This window comes from Sphaeramia orbicularis, chromosome 4 (assembly GCF_902148855.1).
Source record: "Sphaeramia orbicularis chromosome 4, fSphaOr1.1, whole genome shotgun sequence".
In the NCBI taxonomy this organism is placed as follows: Eukaryota; Metazoa; Chordata; class Actinopteri; order Kurtiformes; family Apogonidae; genus Sphaeramia; species Sphaeramia orbicularis.
In genome coordinates this window covers 7,178,418-7,195,141 of record NC_043960.1, presented here as the reverse complement: position 1 = coordinate 7,195,141, position 16,724 = coordinate 7,178,418, and the positions used below count along the sequence as shown (strand labels likewise).

The window sequence follows — 16,724 nt, the reverse complement described above, 5'->3', positions numbered from 1 at the left end:
AAGAGAGAAAAGGCTGTCAGTATTATTGTATTTGGGATTAGTGATTTTGCTGTTTTTTGTTTTTGTTTTTTTTCTCTAAGCTTCTTTCCATACTATTATTTAAAACCCTTTTCTGATTTCTGGCTTCTGTATACCCATATCCTTTAACCCTTTTATTTATTAGACTGGCAATTTTGTTCCCATTCTCTCTTCTGTTTCCACCTGGATGTGCAAAACCCACACAAAAAAAATCAGAAATAATCACACATATACACACACACTCACTGACACGCACACAAACGCACTTGTAAATAGCCATTGGTTTGTGCTCGTTTTTGTTTTATTTAATGTCTATGTCTTATGAATTCTCTTTAGTTTGTTTGTTTGTTTGTTTATTTGTCTTTGTTTTCTGTCACAATATTTTGTCTAGCACTAAAAAAGTTAAAAAAAATATATATATATATATATAAAAATAAAAATACACCGGATCTCTGTACACATCTACTCATGTATTTACATTTATTTTATATTAATCTTCAACCCATTGTTATCCTTGTTTTTAGTCAAATGTTCCTTTATATTAGGTCTGTGTTTAAATGTGTTCGTGTTTATGTTGAAATTGTACGTATGTGTACGTGTGTGTATGTATATGTAGGTGTATATATGGATATGGATATATATGTGTATGAGTGTGTATGTGCACATGTATGTAGGCATGTATATGCATTTTTTGGGGGGGGGGGGGGGGGGCTTGTTTTGGCTGTGTTTTTTGTTTGTTTGTCTCAAGTTGATTTTGTGATTGTTGTTTTTATTTATTTGTACTCATTAAGCGTATATGTCTTGGTTTTGTGGATTGAAAAAGTTTAAATAAAATCATACACAAAAAAAAAAAAAAAAAAAAAAAAAAAAAAAAAGAAAGAAATTGTACGACCTGAGCTAAAAAAACAAAAAAACAAAAACAAAGCTAAATTCCTTGTGTTCACATACTTGGCCAACAAAACTAATTGTGAACCTCTTCACATGTCTCCAAATCACTGCATCTGATCATTAGTGGAGTTTGTGTCAAATAAATAACAAATCAGTGTTCGAGTGGGGTTTCCTAATTCCAACAGGATTCATTCCAGAAGCCATGAAGCAAAAAATTGGAGTTTTAAGCCTAAACGAAGCTAAGCTAAGGGTACTAAAGCATCATACATGTACTGCATCAGTTACTAAAATGTAAACGCATCAGAGAACTTCATAACACCTCAGTCTTAAAAACAGCACCTACTTAAAGCCTCCCTCCTTTATTTGTAGAAGCGTTTCATTAATTTGACAGCAGGCAAAAACAATAAAAACTATTCTTATGCAAAGTGGTTTGAGGAAATATATGAAATTAAAATTACATCATATTTTTCTAATTTTAGTGAAAAGCCAGATTAACACAAGCCACATGACTAATTCATCAACATTTTTTTCTTTTTTTTGGAAGTCTGGCACAGGTGGGGAGACAATTAAGCCCGAAACAATGCAATGTCACTAATACCCTGGATGGTTCCCAGGAAAGGCTGAAAAGATTATTTTGGGACAGTAGCCCAAGCATTTTATTAATGATGACGGATAAAGCAATGATTCATCATGCAACTTGTGATTATTTACAGTTCTGTGCAAAGAGAAGTCCTTGGCCAACATTCTGTTTGTTTTAATATAGTTCTAATGTCCACACACATGCATTTTTCAGTCTCTGTATTAGCATCCAATCTGATATATGGGAAGTATGTACAACGATAAAAACAAAAGTTTCAGGGAAAAAAACAGCTTCTTTAAACCAACGTGGTCGTATTTAGTATGACGTCACTTTGCTTTTAACACGTCTTTAACCCTTTTGTTCAGACAATATGAGATTTATTGCATTTATTTTCTGATTTTTTATAGGAGGTTTCATTCAACACATGTCTGATGTTTCTAATTGTGTGTGTGGTTTGTTGTCATGGGGTCAGAGGTCACAATAAATAGTGACTTTAACCTTGACAACCCATTTAGTTTAGTTTTTTGTCTGTCTTTTAAACCCTTAGGGGTCCACAGTCATGGCCCCGTGACTGAATCGCATGACATTTTCAACACGTCATAGCATTGGAAGTCGATCACATAGACCACTGGGGACGACTGCATTCAAAAGTGCGGACTTGAAACACTCTCCTACTTATTATTTGATGTTGATAGAGCAAATACAACCGGAGATATGACAGTTTGAAACCTCTGCAAACAAATGTGAGTAGAAGTATGAAAATGAGGTGGAGGGGCGTTATATTTCTGACCATATCTTTGTTATTTTTATTTTTTTTGTTCTTTTTCAAAACGGAAAAAAATGGCCAAATCTGCTGATTCTAATCCACAGACTGCATTAGCATTACAGGCAAGGGTGAGAATGACCCCCACCTGAACCGGATGCAGAAACTGGGAGGACTGGGGGGACACGACTATGTAAAGATCTGCTTTTATGTCAAATATTTGAGTATAGTTTTAATTTATTCCAATTTTGATTTTATATACCTAATATTTGGAACCAGTATTCACTTTTTAAGTCTTTGAAAAGGTTCGTTAAGCATCTTTGTGTTATTTATGCAATAAATTATATACATTTTTAAATGGATTTTTTTTTGGGGGGGGGGGGGGGGTTGGCCTTTTTTGTTGGTACAGTAGGTTAAAGTGAAAAAAACATAATAGACAGATGATATAGATGAAGTTGTGCTGGAAAAAAAAAAGATACCAAACATGGGTGTAGTAAACATTTCGTTATATAGTATACAAAAGCAAAACCAAAAGAACTCAAAAACAGCCAAAATAGGCTCAGACCCCTAAGGGTTCTGGTTGTCATATATTTCCTGTATTGTCTTGCTGTATCTGAAGAAAAAAAGAAAGAGAAAAAAACACATCTGCTGATTTCAACCCAGCAAAAACAACAAAGCTGAAGGTGGCTTAAGACTTTTGTGCAATGCTGTATATATTTGAACTATAACATAACCTATACTGGATGTCGGACAAATTTAATTAAAAATGGGCTGAAAACACCTGGTTTGTTGAACAAGAACCGTGATTTTTTTTCATTTTCTCCTTCAGTTCTAATTGTCACGCCTCTCCCTCTCTGGAGACGACTACAGGACTGCCGATTTTCCCTTCAGCTTTCCTCTTCTGTGTTTCCCTATTTTTGAATGTTTCACCCATCACTCCAAGAGAATTATAACAACTGAGAAGGTTGGCCAGACTCCGAGCCTCATTCAAGGACGCCTTATCATGAGTGCGACTGTAAATGGGTCTGACCTGTGGTTAATGGTCTGTTATGGGTGTTGTCATGTTCCTGCTTCAGAACTGTGGACAAACAAGACACAGGACAACACAGACATCCTAATGATCTCCAACTGACACTATTCTTTTTGTTTTTCTTCTTCTATTTTTCGCCCACCCAACCCCCCACATCTCCAGTTGCTCAGAAATAGGCTATACAATGAGAGGGAGAAAGAGATAAACAGCCAATCTGACTGCTGCTGGGGAGGGCGAAAAGGATACAGCTAAAAGAAGGAGAAGAAGAGAGATTAAACGGCCTTTACATTTGCAAATATTTGCATGTGGAAGCATGTGTGCACACATATGGATAGGCGTAGTGTCAATTATTTGCATGCAAACAATGTTGACTGCACAACCTGATATAAGAACGTAGAAAAACATGCAAATGCTTATATATATATATATATATATATATATATATATATATATATATATATACATATATATCTTTTCCATCATACAAACAGTACAGCCTGGAGACACAACATACAGGAGCAGATTCATATCTCCCCTCATTTCCTTTCCTTCCCATCCAAAAACACAAGCTGATTTCACTCACCCACTCCTCACAAGCAGTGGCAACCCCACTTTATCACGTTACCATTCATTCTGTACATATTCCCCTGTTGTTGGGTGTTTGAGACCTATGTATGTATTTGCATGCATCTGTTGACTTCATATTTTGCAGATAATTATTCTCATCTTCTGGAACCTTGTGAAATGAAAGCAAAGGAAAGGAACCACAGCTCACCAAAGCCTAATTTCATCAAAATTGACTCCTGTTTTAATGAGAGACAAGAGTCACCTTGAGCTTTTGTAGTCAAATCACAGCAGCTCTTTTTTTTTTTTTTTTGTCTCTCCACTAATCCATACATTGCATAACAGAGCAAACCCTCCCTTCACATCTACCATAGTGCCTAACTGCTGCAAAATGAGGAGGTAGTCTCAGGGAGTCAGTGGGGGATGGGGGCTCAAAATGATGCAAAGTAGCTACAGAAATTTAGATGAAATATGGGGGTCATCCAAAGCAAATTTATGTGTATTAAAAAAAAAAAAAAAAAAACACATACAAGTTACTTCTTTGCTTTTCTTTGGAATTCAATGTACCATTAGAAGCTATAGTAATGGATTTTGTTGAGCCACGTAAATGATGCAAGAAAATCTGAATGTTTTATGGACTCTGTGATTTTGTGACGCTCGCATTGCGTAATGTAGACTTGCACTTCTTCACTGGGGTTGTGACGAAAAAGGTTAAGAACCACCGGGTTGCGTAATATTCCCCCCCCCCCCCCCACATCACAGCAGCCTCCCAAAATATGAGCTGATGTGTGTGTGAGTCCAAAAAAAACACACAAATACACTTCAACCAGGTACAGGGCAGAGACATATCAAAATGGAGGACAGGGGAGTATGCTAAATGTGATTTTATTGCATTATATAACCCTCTAAAACCAGTGACAAATTGCCACACAGCAGCCTTATCTTGCTCATTTTGACCATCCATCATAAGTTCTTATGGATGGAACATGTTTTTTTTTCTCTCTCTCTCTTTATATCTACCTGTATTTTCTCACCTTTAGAGTGTGAACTCATTTTCCCACATCCCTCTCCTCTCTTCTGTCTTTCGTTGGTTGCCAGTTTAACCCTTCCATCCCTTCATCTTGCTGCTTCTTGCTCATCTCCTCACCTCCACCACCCACTCTTCCTTTGCAATCTCCTTAATCTCCCTCTTGATTCCCTTCCAATTGTACCCCAATTATGTCTGTCTTGTTTTTCTGTCTCCTCCTACATCTTCCCCTCTCATCTCCTTCTCCCTCTCCCCAATCTTCTGCCACATCCCCATACATTTCTCCTCTACATCTGAAGCCTATTTCCCCTCTTTTCTTTAAATTTCGTCCGACCACACCTCACAGACCTTACCAGGTATGCGCTACGGTGAAGCGTCGCCTCTGTCGGATGCTCTTGTTCACCATCAGTTTGCGGAAAAGCCGCGGGGAGCTTCGGGGGGACAGTTTCGGAGACGTGGCGCCCCTCTTCCCTCCCACCACACCTGGTATTTTGGGGGGTTCCAGCTCCAGGTGCATGTGCTCCTTGAACGTACGGATGCAGGAGTCCATCTCCACCACGCTCAGCTCGTTCGATGACATCCCTGCGTCGGATCGAGCCCTGTAGGGCAGACTGTTCTCTTCAAGAAATTCCTGCCTTTACAGCGTGTCCCTCTGTCCGAGTTCAGCAGGTCATGTACAGCGGATATTTCGTCCTCTTGCCAGACACTGAGAAGTTTTCTTGTTGCAGCCGCAGACAGATCGAGGCTGTCTCACACATAAATATGCACCTAAGAAAAGGCCAGCTCACACATACCTTTTCGCTGCTTGCGTGGATTTGCCTCTGAGCTTTCGATCCTTCCCCTTTTTCCCCCCTGTTCTTCACGGGTTTAGGGATTAGCCAGAAACCAGTTGTGCCCTCCACCTCCACCTCGCTTTCCTCTGATTCGTGCTCAGGGTTTTTCCTGCCAGTTCCCAAAAGCCGGGTCACATACACTTTCAGGAAAGAGGTCTCTTCTTTTTTAGCTCTGCCTTTCTCCCATCTCTGTCCTGGTCAAAGCTTCAGTATGTCACCCCCCCCGTCCTTCCTTCCTTCCTTCCTTCCTTCTCGTGTCACTGCCACTGTAGGTGCCGGGGAAATGCACAACTCAGTCCTAACTCTGCCTCTTAGTCTTCCCAGGCTGCTTGATGCTGGAGGATCCCCCTTATTAAAGATTCAGAAGGGCTGAAAACTGCTCTTTGCCTGTCTTGCTCTCTCTCCATCAACCACTGCTTGACTGACCTCCTCTCTCTCTCTCTCTCTCTCTCTTTCTCTCTGCAAACAAACCCCCCCCTCTCCCTCCTCTCCCAAGGCACTCCTGGTGTGGCACAGAGCGAGTCCCACTATGCCGAGCCTCAAGTCAGATTCCCCTTTCCCTCCCACAGTCAGCGCGGCGAGCAGAGCACAGCACAGCACGCAGCCAAATGCTTCACTTGCCGTTTCATTCAGAATATACACAAGGAGCTCAGAGCAGGCACGCAGCGATGGCAAGCCACGCCCCCTCTGTTAATGATTGGCTGGCGGCCGGTATGACGACGAGCACACAGGCACGGTAACAGGTTGTCGGATTTATTATTTATTTTTTCGTTTAGCCAGGATTTGTGGTAATGTTGCTGATGATGTTGTGACCTTTAGTGAGGCAGGCAACTGGTGAGTGCACGCCAAGAAAAAAAAAAAAGGCAATTTGGAAAGGAGATAAAAGCAAACAGCTTAATGGGTATCAGTGGAGAGAAACATACACACAATTCAAAGGTCAACGGATTCATATAAACAATTCAGGGTACGCATTATGCCACTTCATAAAAGTCATAATACAAGAAGAGAGCTGCCATATATTAACTTATAGTGTTTAAAGCTCCACAAATGACCATCTGTGAACCAATCCATGTCTGTTTCCTACCAAATGGAAACAATCCAACCATGACATTACCACAGTATGTGGCGAGAACGAACAAGAGAAAAGATAGACAACTCATTCAAGATACACATCCAGCCTCACAAAGGGCTACTGTGAATGACGGGGGGAAAAAAAGCAGAGAAAAAAGGGGGCAATGCCCTGAAGGTGGAGAGAGAGAGAGAGAGAGAGAGAAGATGAAGGAAAAATCCGAAAGGAACATCAGAAGAGGCAGAATGGCAGCGTGTCGGGTATTAGAAATGTGAGCACTTGCTTGGCTGCTCCGTGGACTGATTTGTTTTGGTTGTGAGTCACTGATGATTCGGAGCCATCAAAGCACGGAGCTCTATCTCACTAAATGCCTGCCAGTTCAGTCACTGCAAATACTATTTCTGAGCCTGTACATAAAGAAGACAACACTTGTAGTAATGTGTGGCATTGTGGGAAAACAGCAGGAAAGATTTTGGATTATTTAGAGGTGGCAAATCAGCTACTGATGTGTGGCATTCCCTGGCTCTTACACCCCTACCACACATCACATACACTGTTCAGCATAGGTGTCAAACATGCGGCCCGGGGACCAAATCCGGCCCGCCAAAGGGTCCAGTCCGGCCCTTGGGATGAATTTGCGAAATGTAAAAATTACACTAAGATATTAACAATCCTTTTAGTTCAGGTTCCACATTCAGACCAATTCAATCTCAAGTGGGCAGGACCAGTAAAATACTACACTGGGTTACAAAAAAATGTTTTTTGCAAGTTGTCTAGGTTTTTTCAACTGAATTAGGACCATGTTGCACCGCTAAATCCAAAAATGACATCTGTTTTTCTCAATCAGGTCAGGGTTTTTTTTTGCTAATTTGATTTTGAAAAATTTGATCTTCTCACAAAATATAATAATTAATATCAAAATAAGATTGGTAAGCACACTTTATGAAACTTGTGACTTGATTCCTGTTAGGTACAATGGTGTATTCACCGCAGATGTAGCAGAATACGTCAGGCTTATTTTTGCAAGATCTTCTAGTCCAAGCCATTTCATTCACCTGTAATATTAAAAAAAAAACATTAATCATAAACTGGCAAAAGTAAAATCTTCAGAACTCGTTTATTGCAAGAAATATGAAAGAATGTTGTATCATATGATGTGAAAATACCCATAAATGTAAGCAAAAATGTTAAAAAGCCAATATGTAGCATAGTTCAGAAAGTTGACCTGATTGAGCAAAATGAATGTGATTTTTGGATTCAGCACACCAAAATGATCCTAAATCAGCTCAAAAAACCTAAACAATAAATTTGTTGTTGACCAGTGTAATATATCAAGCCCTAACATTGGTAGGTAAACTGGTTTTATTGTATGATGCATATCCAATAAAACAATTCTTCCAAGTCCGGCTGTATCACGGTGCCACGTCATAAGCTGTACACACATTTAATGACTGTCAGGCCGATTTGGAATGTGATTTGAAAATGTCAACTGATCGGGTCCAACCTGGTCTGTGTTTACCATCAGCAGATGAAACCATGTAATGTGATGTGCGAGAAGAGTTTGCCTTAAGTCACAGCCAGCTGTTCTTGTTATCATAACTGGCAAAGAAAGAAGCAAAGACTAACAGCAGCTTCTTTCTTTTTAATATAAAGTTAATTGTGTGGCTTATGTGCTTAAAGCATTAGCTGAATGCATTTGCAAAGGGGGGATGACCTCAATGAATGCTAGCCACTGTGTCTTAAGGATAAAATAATACTGTGTTGGCTGTGAGTGTTTTGTAATTAGTGACTCTGTGTTGTGAATTTAAACAGATATAGACAACAGGAAGCCACTGGGAATCTGGATACAGACTCAGACACTAGGTTTGTGTTTCTGACTTAAGGTTTAAATCTAAAGTTTAAAGGGGTCATATTTAGCTAACCCCACTTTTACTTGTCTTTGGTTCATGTATAGAGGGTATGCACATACGTCACTTCCCCCTTGAGCCGTGCCCCCCTAAGTCAGACTGAGTGTCTTAAACCAACCTGCTCAACATGACGGAGTACAGCAGTAAACACAGCCAGACCAGGAAAATGTGAAATATGAAAGTAAATTAAGGACAATTGGACTGGACATGGATCCGTACGAGCAACCAAAGAACAAGTGGTCCATGAACACTGACATGTGGACAGAAATGGAGTATCCTGACATCCAGGGTGGAGGGGATCAGCGCTATTTTTACCTGAAACAAATATACATATTTTCATCATTACTGACAGCGATTAGATCTTTCATGGTTTTGTTGAAACCAAGAGCTTTACTAAGAAGTAACGTTAGCCGAAACAAAACGTAATTTAAGGTATGATTTTACCCAAAAGTACGGTATAAATTAATGTTACCTGACACAAAACTGGAACCACAAATTTAGGTTTGGTTTCCTGGATTTGTGGATCCATCTACTTCTCTTTTCTTTGTCTGTAAAACGATAGCGCCCACTGCTTTTCAAACCTGTTCATACAATCAATCGTACAACAGCTCTTCCCCATTTTTTATTAAATACTGTTGTTAAGTTTAGACAGTATTGAAACCAATGCTACCACTCATCTCCCTCTTTCTGCCACTCAGTGGGTGTAACTGCAGCGACTTCTGCTAGTGGTGACGTCATGTGCATACCCTCTATTTGTGTATTTGGACCCTAATAGTTCATAAAGTCTCAGTTTGAACCCTCCAGGTGCTGCAAAGCTATCTTTATTTTCATTTCGGCAAAAATCTAGTGGGTTTCTACAACGCATCATAATTCCTGCTTAATTTGTTACATCTATAACTAGTTACGTCACGACATTTGCACATATAAGGTCAAGACTTCCGATGAACATTTCTCTGAGTACGACATAATTGCTTGTCAAGCAGCAGTGATTGTAGTAAAAACTGAAAATATGTCCAAACTTTGAGCTGATTACCTAAAATGTTCAGTTGTTGGTTGAATGGGACAGAGCAGCACAGTCAACAACCTGGAGGGGGCGGGGCCTGAAGGGACTCGTGCATTTAAAGGACCAGCGCTCAAAACAACCTTTCTGGTGTCATTACTTAGAAATAGGGTTGAAAATGGACCTGTGGAGTTGAATGAATGAAGAATTCAGACCCAAGCAGAGCATTTACAGTTTTTGTAGACCACAGGGAGATGTTTTAAAATGCATAATTCCAATTAAAAAAAGCAAAATGTCACTCCTTTAAGTTTCTTTGAAAGGAGCTGTATGAAGTATTTCCACTTTTAAATATTTAAAAAGGACCTAAGATTATCATTAGAGTGTATAGAGTAAATAGCTGTGAAGTACTGTCAAAAATACCAATGTATTGGATTATAGAGATAGGAACTGAATTTATTTCCAGAAATGGGCTTTATGTGACCACTAGAGGGAGTAGTGAGTAACTCTACCGGTCTCCAATGGTGAGGAAATATATTAATAAGTGTGTTCTGGTACATGACTTGCCCCTACTGGTGAGCGTTTGGAATATCAATCATTTTCGGAAATTTGTCACGACATGCATTGTGGGAAGTGGAATTCCCCGCAGCTGCAGTAGCAAGAGGCAATGAAGCTGAGTCCATGTTTGTTGCCGCTGTGGCCATAATGCGGCTGTGTGTAGCTTCGCTTCCCACAATGCACGTCGCAACAAATTTCTGAAAATGCCTTAGTGACCTACTGGCTGTGTTTGTAAACAAATGGAGTGTTTATGGTGGAGTACACTTCGAAATTGTTCACCGTGAGGGAAGAGATTCAGGTGTGTAATCACAGAAAGACTTATGGATTCGTGATACTTATGTCGCGTTTCCACTGCATGGTACGGGCTCAACTCAACTTGGCTTGGCCTTTTTGTGTTTCCATTACGAAAAAGGACCTGGAATCTGGTACCCGGTACTAGTTTTTTGGTATCACCTCCGCCGAGGTTCCAAGCGATACTAAACCGTGACGTGTAAACACTGCAGACCACTGATTGGTTGACAGTTTTCTCTGTGACCCGCCGTTATACAAAAAACAGATGCGGACGTGGACAGTAAATATAGCGGTACATTAATCCACATGATAACAGCCCAAAACTACACCATGGTCGGTCAAGGAGATTCAGTCTTTGGTGGCCGACGTAAAAATTCAGACGAGACAACATGCAACGAGTGAGTTTTCAGCAACTCTCTGAGTAGACAACACAGAAATAATGTGCTGCATCGCTATGACGACCAGGTACTATAAAGTCAGTAGTATCCTGTAATGGAAACGGTCTCCAGGAATACCGAGTCGAGCTGGTTCCACGTAGTGGAAACGCAGCATTCGACTATGACTCTGGTTTTACAGATTTGATAAAAAATTGGTGATGAAAGTCATACACAGCTTTAAATGTGTGCCAGTTAGTCATTAACCCTTTCATGCATGAATTGCGAGAACCTTAGTCAAGATTTTTTTCTTCAGTGTTTTTATTCCTCCTTAGGCATGAAAAAAACAATGCGATTGAGTTTTTTTTTGTTGTTGTTGTTGTATGGAATTACAAGAATATCCATGCATTTAATTTTTTGAAGTAAAGATACTTGTTTAAAACTCAATATCAGAAAGTGATATGAAAACAATGAAATAAAAACATTTTTAATGCTGCTAATCTGAAGTCTTCTCACATTTTAACATATTCTAATGATAGTAATTACTCACTTCATGGAGATAACATGCAAAAAAAAAAAAAACTTCTTGTCTAACAAATAACAATTGATTTACACTTAAACATGTTACTGCAGATCAGGTTAATCAAGAACAGCAAAGTTACAGTAATGGTCTGAATGCCAGTGTATGGGATGATGCGCAAGTGTTCACTACAGAGTGGGGAAGCAAAATTTACAATGAACATTTAGTTGTTTTTTCTCAGCAGGCACTACGTCAATTGTTTTGAAACCAAACATATATTGATGTCATAATCATACCTAACACTATTATCCATACCTTTTCAGAAACTTTTGCCCATATGAGTAATCAGGAAAGCAAACGTCAAAGAGTGTGTGATTTGCTGAATGCACTCGTCACACCAAATGAGATTTCAAAAAAGTTGGAGTGTCCATAAAGACTGTTTATAATGTAAAGAAGAGAATGACTATGAGCAAAACTATTACGAGAAAGTCTGGAAGTGGAGGAAGCAACAAAAAACGTACCAAAGCTTTTATTAAAGTTCTCAAATCCAAAATCCTAAAGGATCCAACCAAATCCATGAGAAAAATGGCAATTGAACTTGAGGTAGACAACAAGACCGTTAGAAATGCAGTAAAATATGATTTGAAGATTTAAATTCTCATGACTTTCAATAAACTAATTGGTCATACACTGTCTTTCAATCCCTGCCTCAAAATATTGTAAATTTTGCTTCCCCACCCTGTATGTTGGCTGATATGGAACTAAAACATCAAAACCCATGAATATACAAGAGAACAGCTGTCGAATAGCTGTCTACTGTAGTGACCTATGCATGAAAGGGTTAAATACAGTCCATCAAAAGTCATCAGATCAATGCTTATGCAATCCAGTCCTAACTCCTGTGTGTATCATGTGACTAAAACAGACAGAAAAGAAAACATGGAATGCCTAAAAGCACTGTTTTTGTCAGTACAATGCCATAGATATTGATGTAAGAACTGAAATGATTTTGGTTATTATCAAAAAAACATAGAAAATGGCTAGATATCAGCTCTGAAATCAAACACTTATGACCTCTTTTTGTTATCATTATATTTGTCCAAAAAAATGTACCTTTAGTTGTACCAGGCATAAAAAAAGAGCAAGAAACTGAAGGAAACAAGGGTGGTCTAGTATTTTTTTCCACTACTGTACTACTGTATGTGCCTAAGTTTAGAAGCAAGAACAGACTTCTCATTCAACCTATTACTGAAGCAAAATAAAGATCTATGAAAGAAGCCAAAAGCCAAAAAACCTTACACCTTATTCCTCCTGCACTTTAGTGATATCCCTCCGCTTTAAACTAAAAAGATGAACAGCAAAGTACAAATGAAAAGACCAATGCCATGAAAGTAATTTAAAGCAAGATAAAAGGTTGAAAGAGACTGAATTAGAGTCACTGGGACATTTCATTTCAAGTGAAAGTTGGGTTTTCACAACCTTGAATGAGAGCGCCCCACGCACAGTCACAGAACACAAAGACGTACAATAACCTCTGCAGCCGACGGGAAAAGCGAGCTCAGAGGGTCTTAAAATGTTATGTTCCTCATTCAAGTGCAGCTACATTGGAGTCTGTTGGAGTATGAATTTATTGAATACATTTTTTTTTTATCGGAGCCACTTCTAAAAGATAAAAATCTGAAATGAGCACTGGGATAATACCTCATTCAACTGCCAACATGTTAAATGTCAACAATTTAGACGTCAAATAAACTGCTGATTTTTTTTTTTTTAACCCATAAAACCTCAAACAGTCACTGGTGAATCAAATCATGTAATGATCTAAAATGTTTAATATCTGATGAACCATTAATCCTATCACTACATGTAAATAACTGGTGAAAAATCAGTATGTCATCTTTTCAAGGTCACCAGATATGACCCATTTTGACGAATGGAGGCTCCATAGTTACCGTGGAAACATAGTCAGCTTCTACAACATTAACCCTTTCATGCATACTGGTCACTACAGTTGATAGCTATTCTTTAGCTGTTCTCTTGTATATTCATGGATTTTGTTATTCTTTTCGTTGTTTTTTTTTTTTTTTTTTTTTACACATATCTTTTTTAAAGTTTTAAGACACTACATATCTTTTCTGACATGAATTGGTAACATTATGTAGATCTCTCCTGAGCATAAACCCCCAGAATCACAAGCCCTCCCCATAGTTTTCACACAATTTATCAGTAAATACATGTTTCTGTGCATCAAAAATTAAATGTGTGGTGTCCAGCTGAGTGGATATTTTTGCAACTTAATGAAAAATAGGTTCATAAGAATTTTTGTTTTTCTTTTTTTTTTTTTTTTTAAATGTATTTTTGAATTTTTTGAATTTTTTTTATTTTACTTTTTTTTTTTTTTCTTTCAGAAGAAATTTTTCAATCGCATTGTTTTTTTCATGCGTAAAGAGGAATAAAAACATTCAGGAAAAAAAATTGATTAAGGTTCTCATAATTCGTGTATGAAAGGGTTAATTCACCAGTAAAACCAATGGAGTTGGATCAGTGACAGTGGATGGAGACACTTGTTTTATGTTCAATTAATGATATATTTTACTGAAAAAGTCACCTTTTCTTCATTTTATTCTGTTTTGATACAATAACCTTTGACTTTACTCTGAGCTTTTATGAACATCTTTATGATCAGTCAGTTAAACATAGGAAAACAGATTATTTTCACTGGAAAAGTGTGAAATTCAGAGGATAACATTATTCAACAGTAAAACTCATGTACTTCCATAAAGGACAGTGGATGGAGACACTTGGTTTATATTCACTTAATGAGAAATTTTACTGAAAAAGTCACTTTCTCAAATTTTCTGTTTTTTGATACAATAACCCTCAAATGTAAAACCAGAATGGTGATTAAAGTACATGATCACTAAATTTAATATAGGAAAATACCTGATTTTCACTGAAAAAGTGCAAAATACAGAGGATAATATTGTAATAAATGGAGAGAAATCACTTCAGAAAGGTTAAATCGATAGAAAAATTCATTTGGGAACTGCCACAAAAGTAGCACTGGGTCTTAATGGGCTAACCATCTACTCCTGCTGGTTTTGACCCAGTGGTGTGGTCCAGGGTATACGGCGGTCTACGGAGTATACTACTTATTTTTCAGTCAGCATTGTGTATACCAACTTCTAAATCCCCCTGATGTGCACCATTCAGTCGTATCTGAGCCAAATTGCCCATGTTTTCCCCTTGGATGGTGAAGCACAAATGTACATTAAAGATATGCATTTATGTGTATTTTTGCACATCTTTTGTCTACTTTAGTATGTTTTTAGTGTATTTTTACATATTTTTTGTATACTTTAGTATATTTTTGCATATTTTTCGTATACTTTAGTATATTTTTGCATATTTTTTGTATACTTTAGAGTATTTTTTCTTGTTTTTGGTATACTTTAGTATGTTTTTAGTGTATTTTTGCACATTTTTTGTATACTTTAGTATGCTTTTAGTGTATTTTTGCATATTTTTGGCATATTTTAGAGTATTTTTGCATATTTTTAGTGTACTTTAGTATACTTTTAGTGTATTTTTGCATATTTTTAGTGTACTTTAGTATATTTTTAGTGTATTTTTGCATATTTTTGTATACTTTAGTGTATTTTTAATGTAATGGTGTGAGAAACATTTGTATTTGTCATTATTTCTAGTTTATTCTGTTCTTATTTGACTGATTTTTGATCCACTTTTGCTCATACTGGTCTAAATGTGGAACCTGAACGAACATGAGTCTAAAACAGTGAATGCCACGCCAAACATACAAATGTGCATTAAAGATGGTACCTTATCGCCATTGTTGGACCAGTTTCCATTTCAAGTTTGTGTTGAAAGTGCAGTAATCAAACACGGTTATCATGATAATTAGAGTCAAAACAGTGATACTAACCGTGGGGAATTTTACCGCGGTTTATCATTATACCTGTAATCATTACATCCCTAGTGAGTAGGTTAATGTTATGAAAGGCTAATGTTATGAAAGGCTAATGTTATCCCATGTTTGTCTCATGTTGAATACATTTCCATTCCTGCAGCTGCCTGTGTGACCAGTAAAACCTACAAACTGCTCCTGATCGAGTCATGATAATTTTATAAGTGAGCAAATACTACTGATGGATTTTTGGGTAAAGTAATTAGAGTAGTCTTATATGTCACTGTTTCTAAAACAGGACGTTTTTCTGGACTACTTTAACCCTTTCATGCACGAATTTTGAGAACCTTAATCAAAATTTTTTACTGAGTGTTTTTATTCTTCTTCAGGCATGAAAAAAACAATGCGATTGAAAATTTTCTTCTGAAAAATAAATAAAAAATAAAATAAAATAAAAATAATTTAAAAAAAATACATTAAAAAAATTAATAATGAAAAAAAAATTCTTATGGACCTATTTTTCATGAAGTTGTAAAAATGTCCACTCAACTGGACACCACACATTTAATTTTTGACGCACAGAAACATGTATTTACTGATAAATTGTGTGAAAACTATGGGGAGGGCTTGTGATTCTGGGGGTTTATGCTCAGAAGAGATTTACATAATGTTACCAATTCATGTCAGAAAAGATACGTAGTGTCTTAAAACTTTAATAAAGATATGTGTGGGAAAAAAAAAACAAAACAAAACAACGAAAACAACAAAATCCATGAATATAGATGAGAAAAGCTGTAGAATAGCTGTCCACTGTAGTGACCAGTATTCATGAAAGGGTTAAAAAAAAAAAAAAAAAAAAAAAAAGGGGCAAAAACTGAGAATATGCCCAGTTTTCCAAGGACTACCACATCACTGATTTGACCCATGTGTACGGTATGTTAGAGAATGCAACCAGCCAATGTAATGTTTTATTTGCTCATCTCATTGCCTTATATGGTTCATAATGTTATAAGTCCCTAAAGACCTATCTGTCACTCTGCATAATGTCACAATATGTATGAAATGTGCCTCAGTGCGATCACGCTTTTCATCTGTCACAGTTAAACCCAAAGCATGCATATAATAACAACCTCAAAACCCACTTTAATGTGTTGTAAAGGCAGACGGAAGACGTATCTGTGTGTGTTTATCCTAAGTGTACAGGTCAGACAGAGGTTACAGGGCTCTGCATAATGGCTACAGATGAGAACTCTTAACGTTACGTCTCTAATTACAAAAACACCCTTTCATATTTATTCCTTTATTCACACTTTCTCATGCAGGTGAAAAACAATACTACATTGTGGCCCAGATTACTGCACCTGTATTCATTCACAAAGG

General features: G+C 37.6%; 1 protein-coding gene across 2 annotated transcripts in view; it reads right to left on the bottom strand.

Annotated features, from left to right (window-relative positions):
- pde4ba (phosphodiesterase 4B, cAMP-specific a) overlaps window positions 1–16,724 on the bottom strand; it is a 586,891-nt gene that overhangs the window by 385,336 nt on the left and 184,831 nt on the right. The window contains exon 1 of one of the 2 annotated variants that reach the window (XM_030131422.1): window positions 5,224–6,158. The exons of the other annotated variant lie outside the window; for it this stretch is intronic. Within the exon in view, the coding sequence (XP_029987282.1) occupies window positions 5,224–5,450 (227 nt within the window). The 5' untranslated portion in view covers window positions 5,451–6,158. Of the gene's footprint in view, window positions 1–5,223; window positions 6,159–16,724 lie in introns of those variants that run through there. 2 annotated transcript variants of the gene reach the window in all.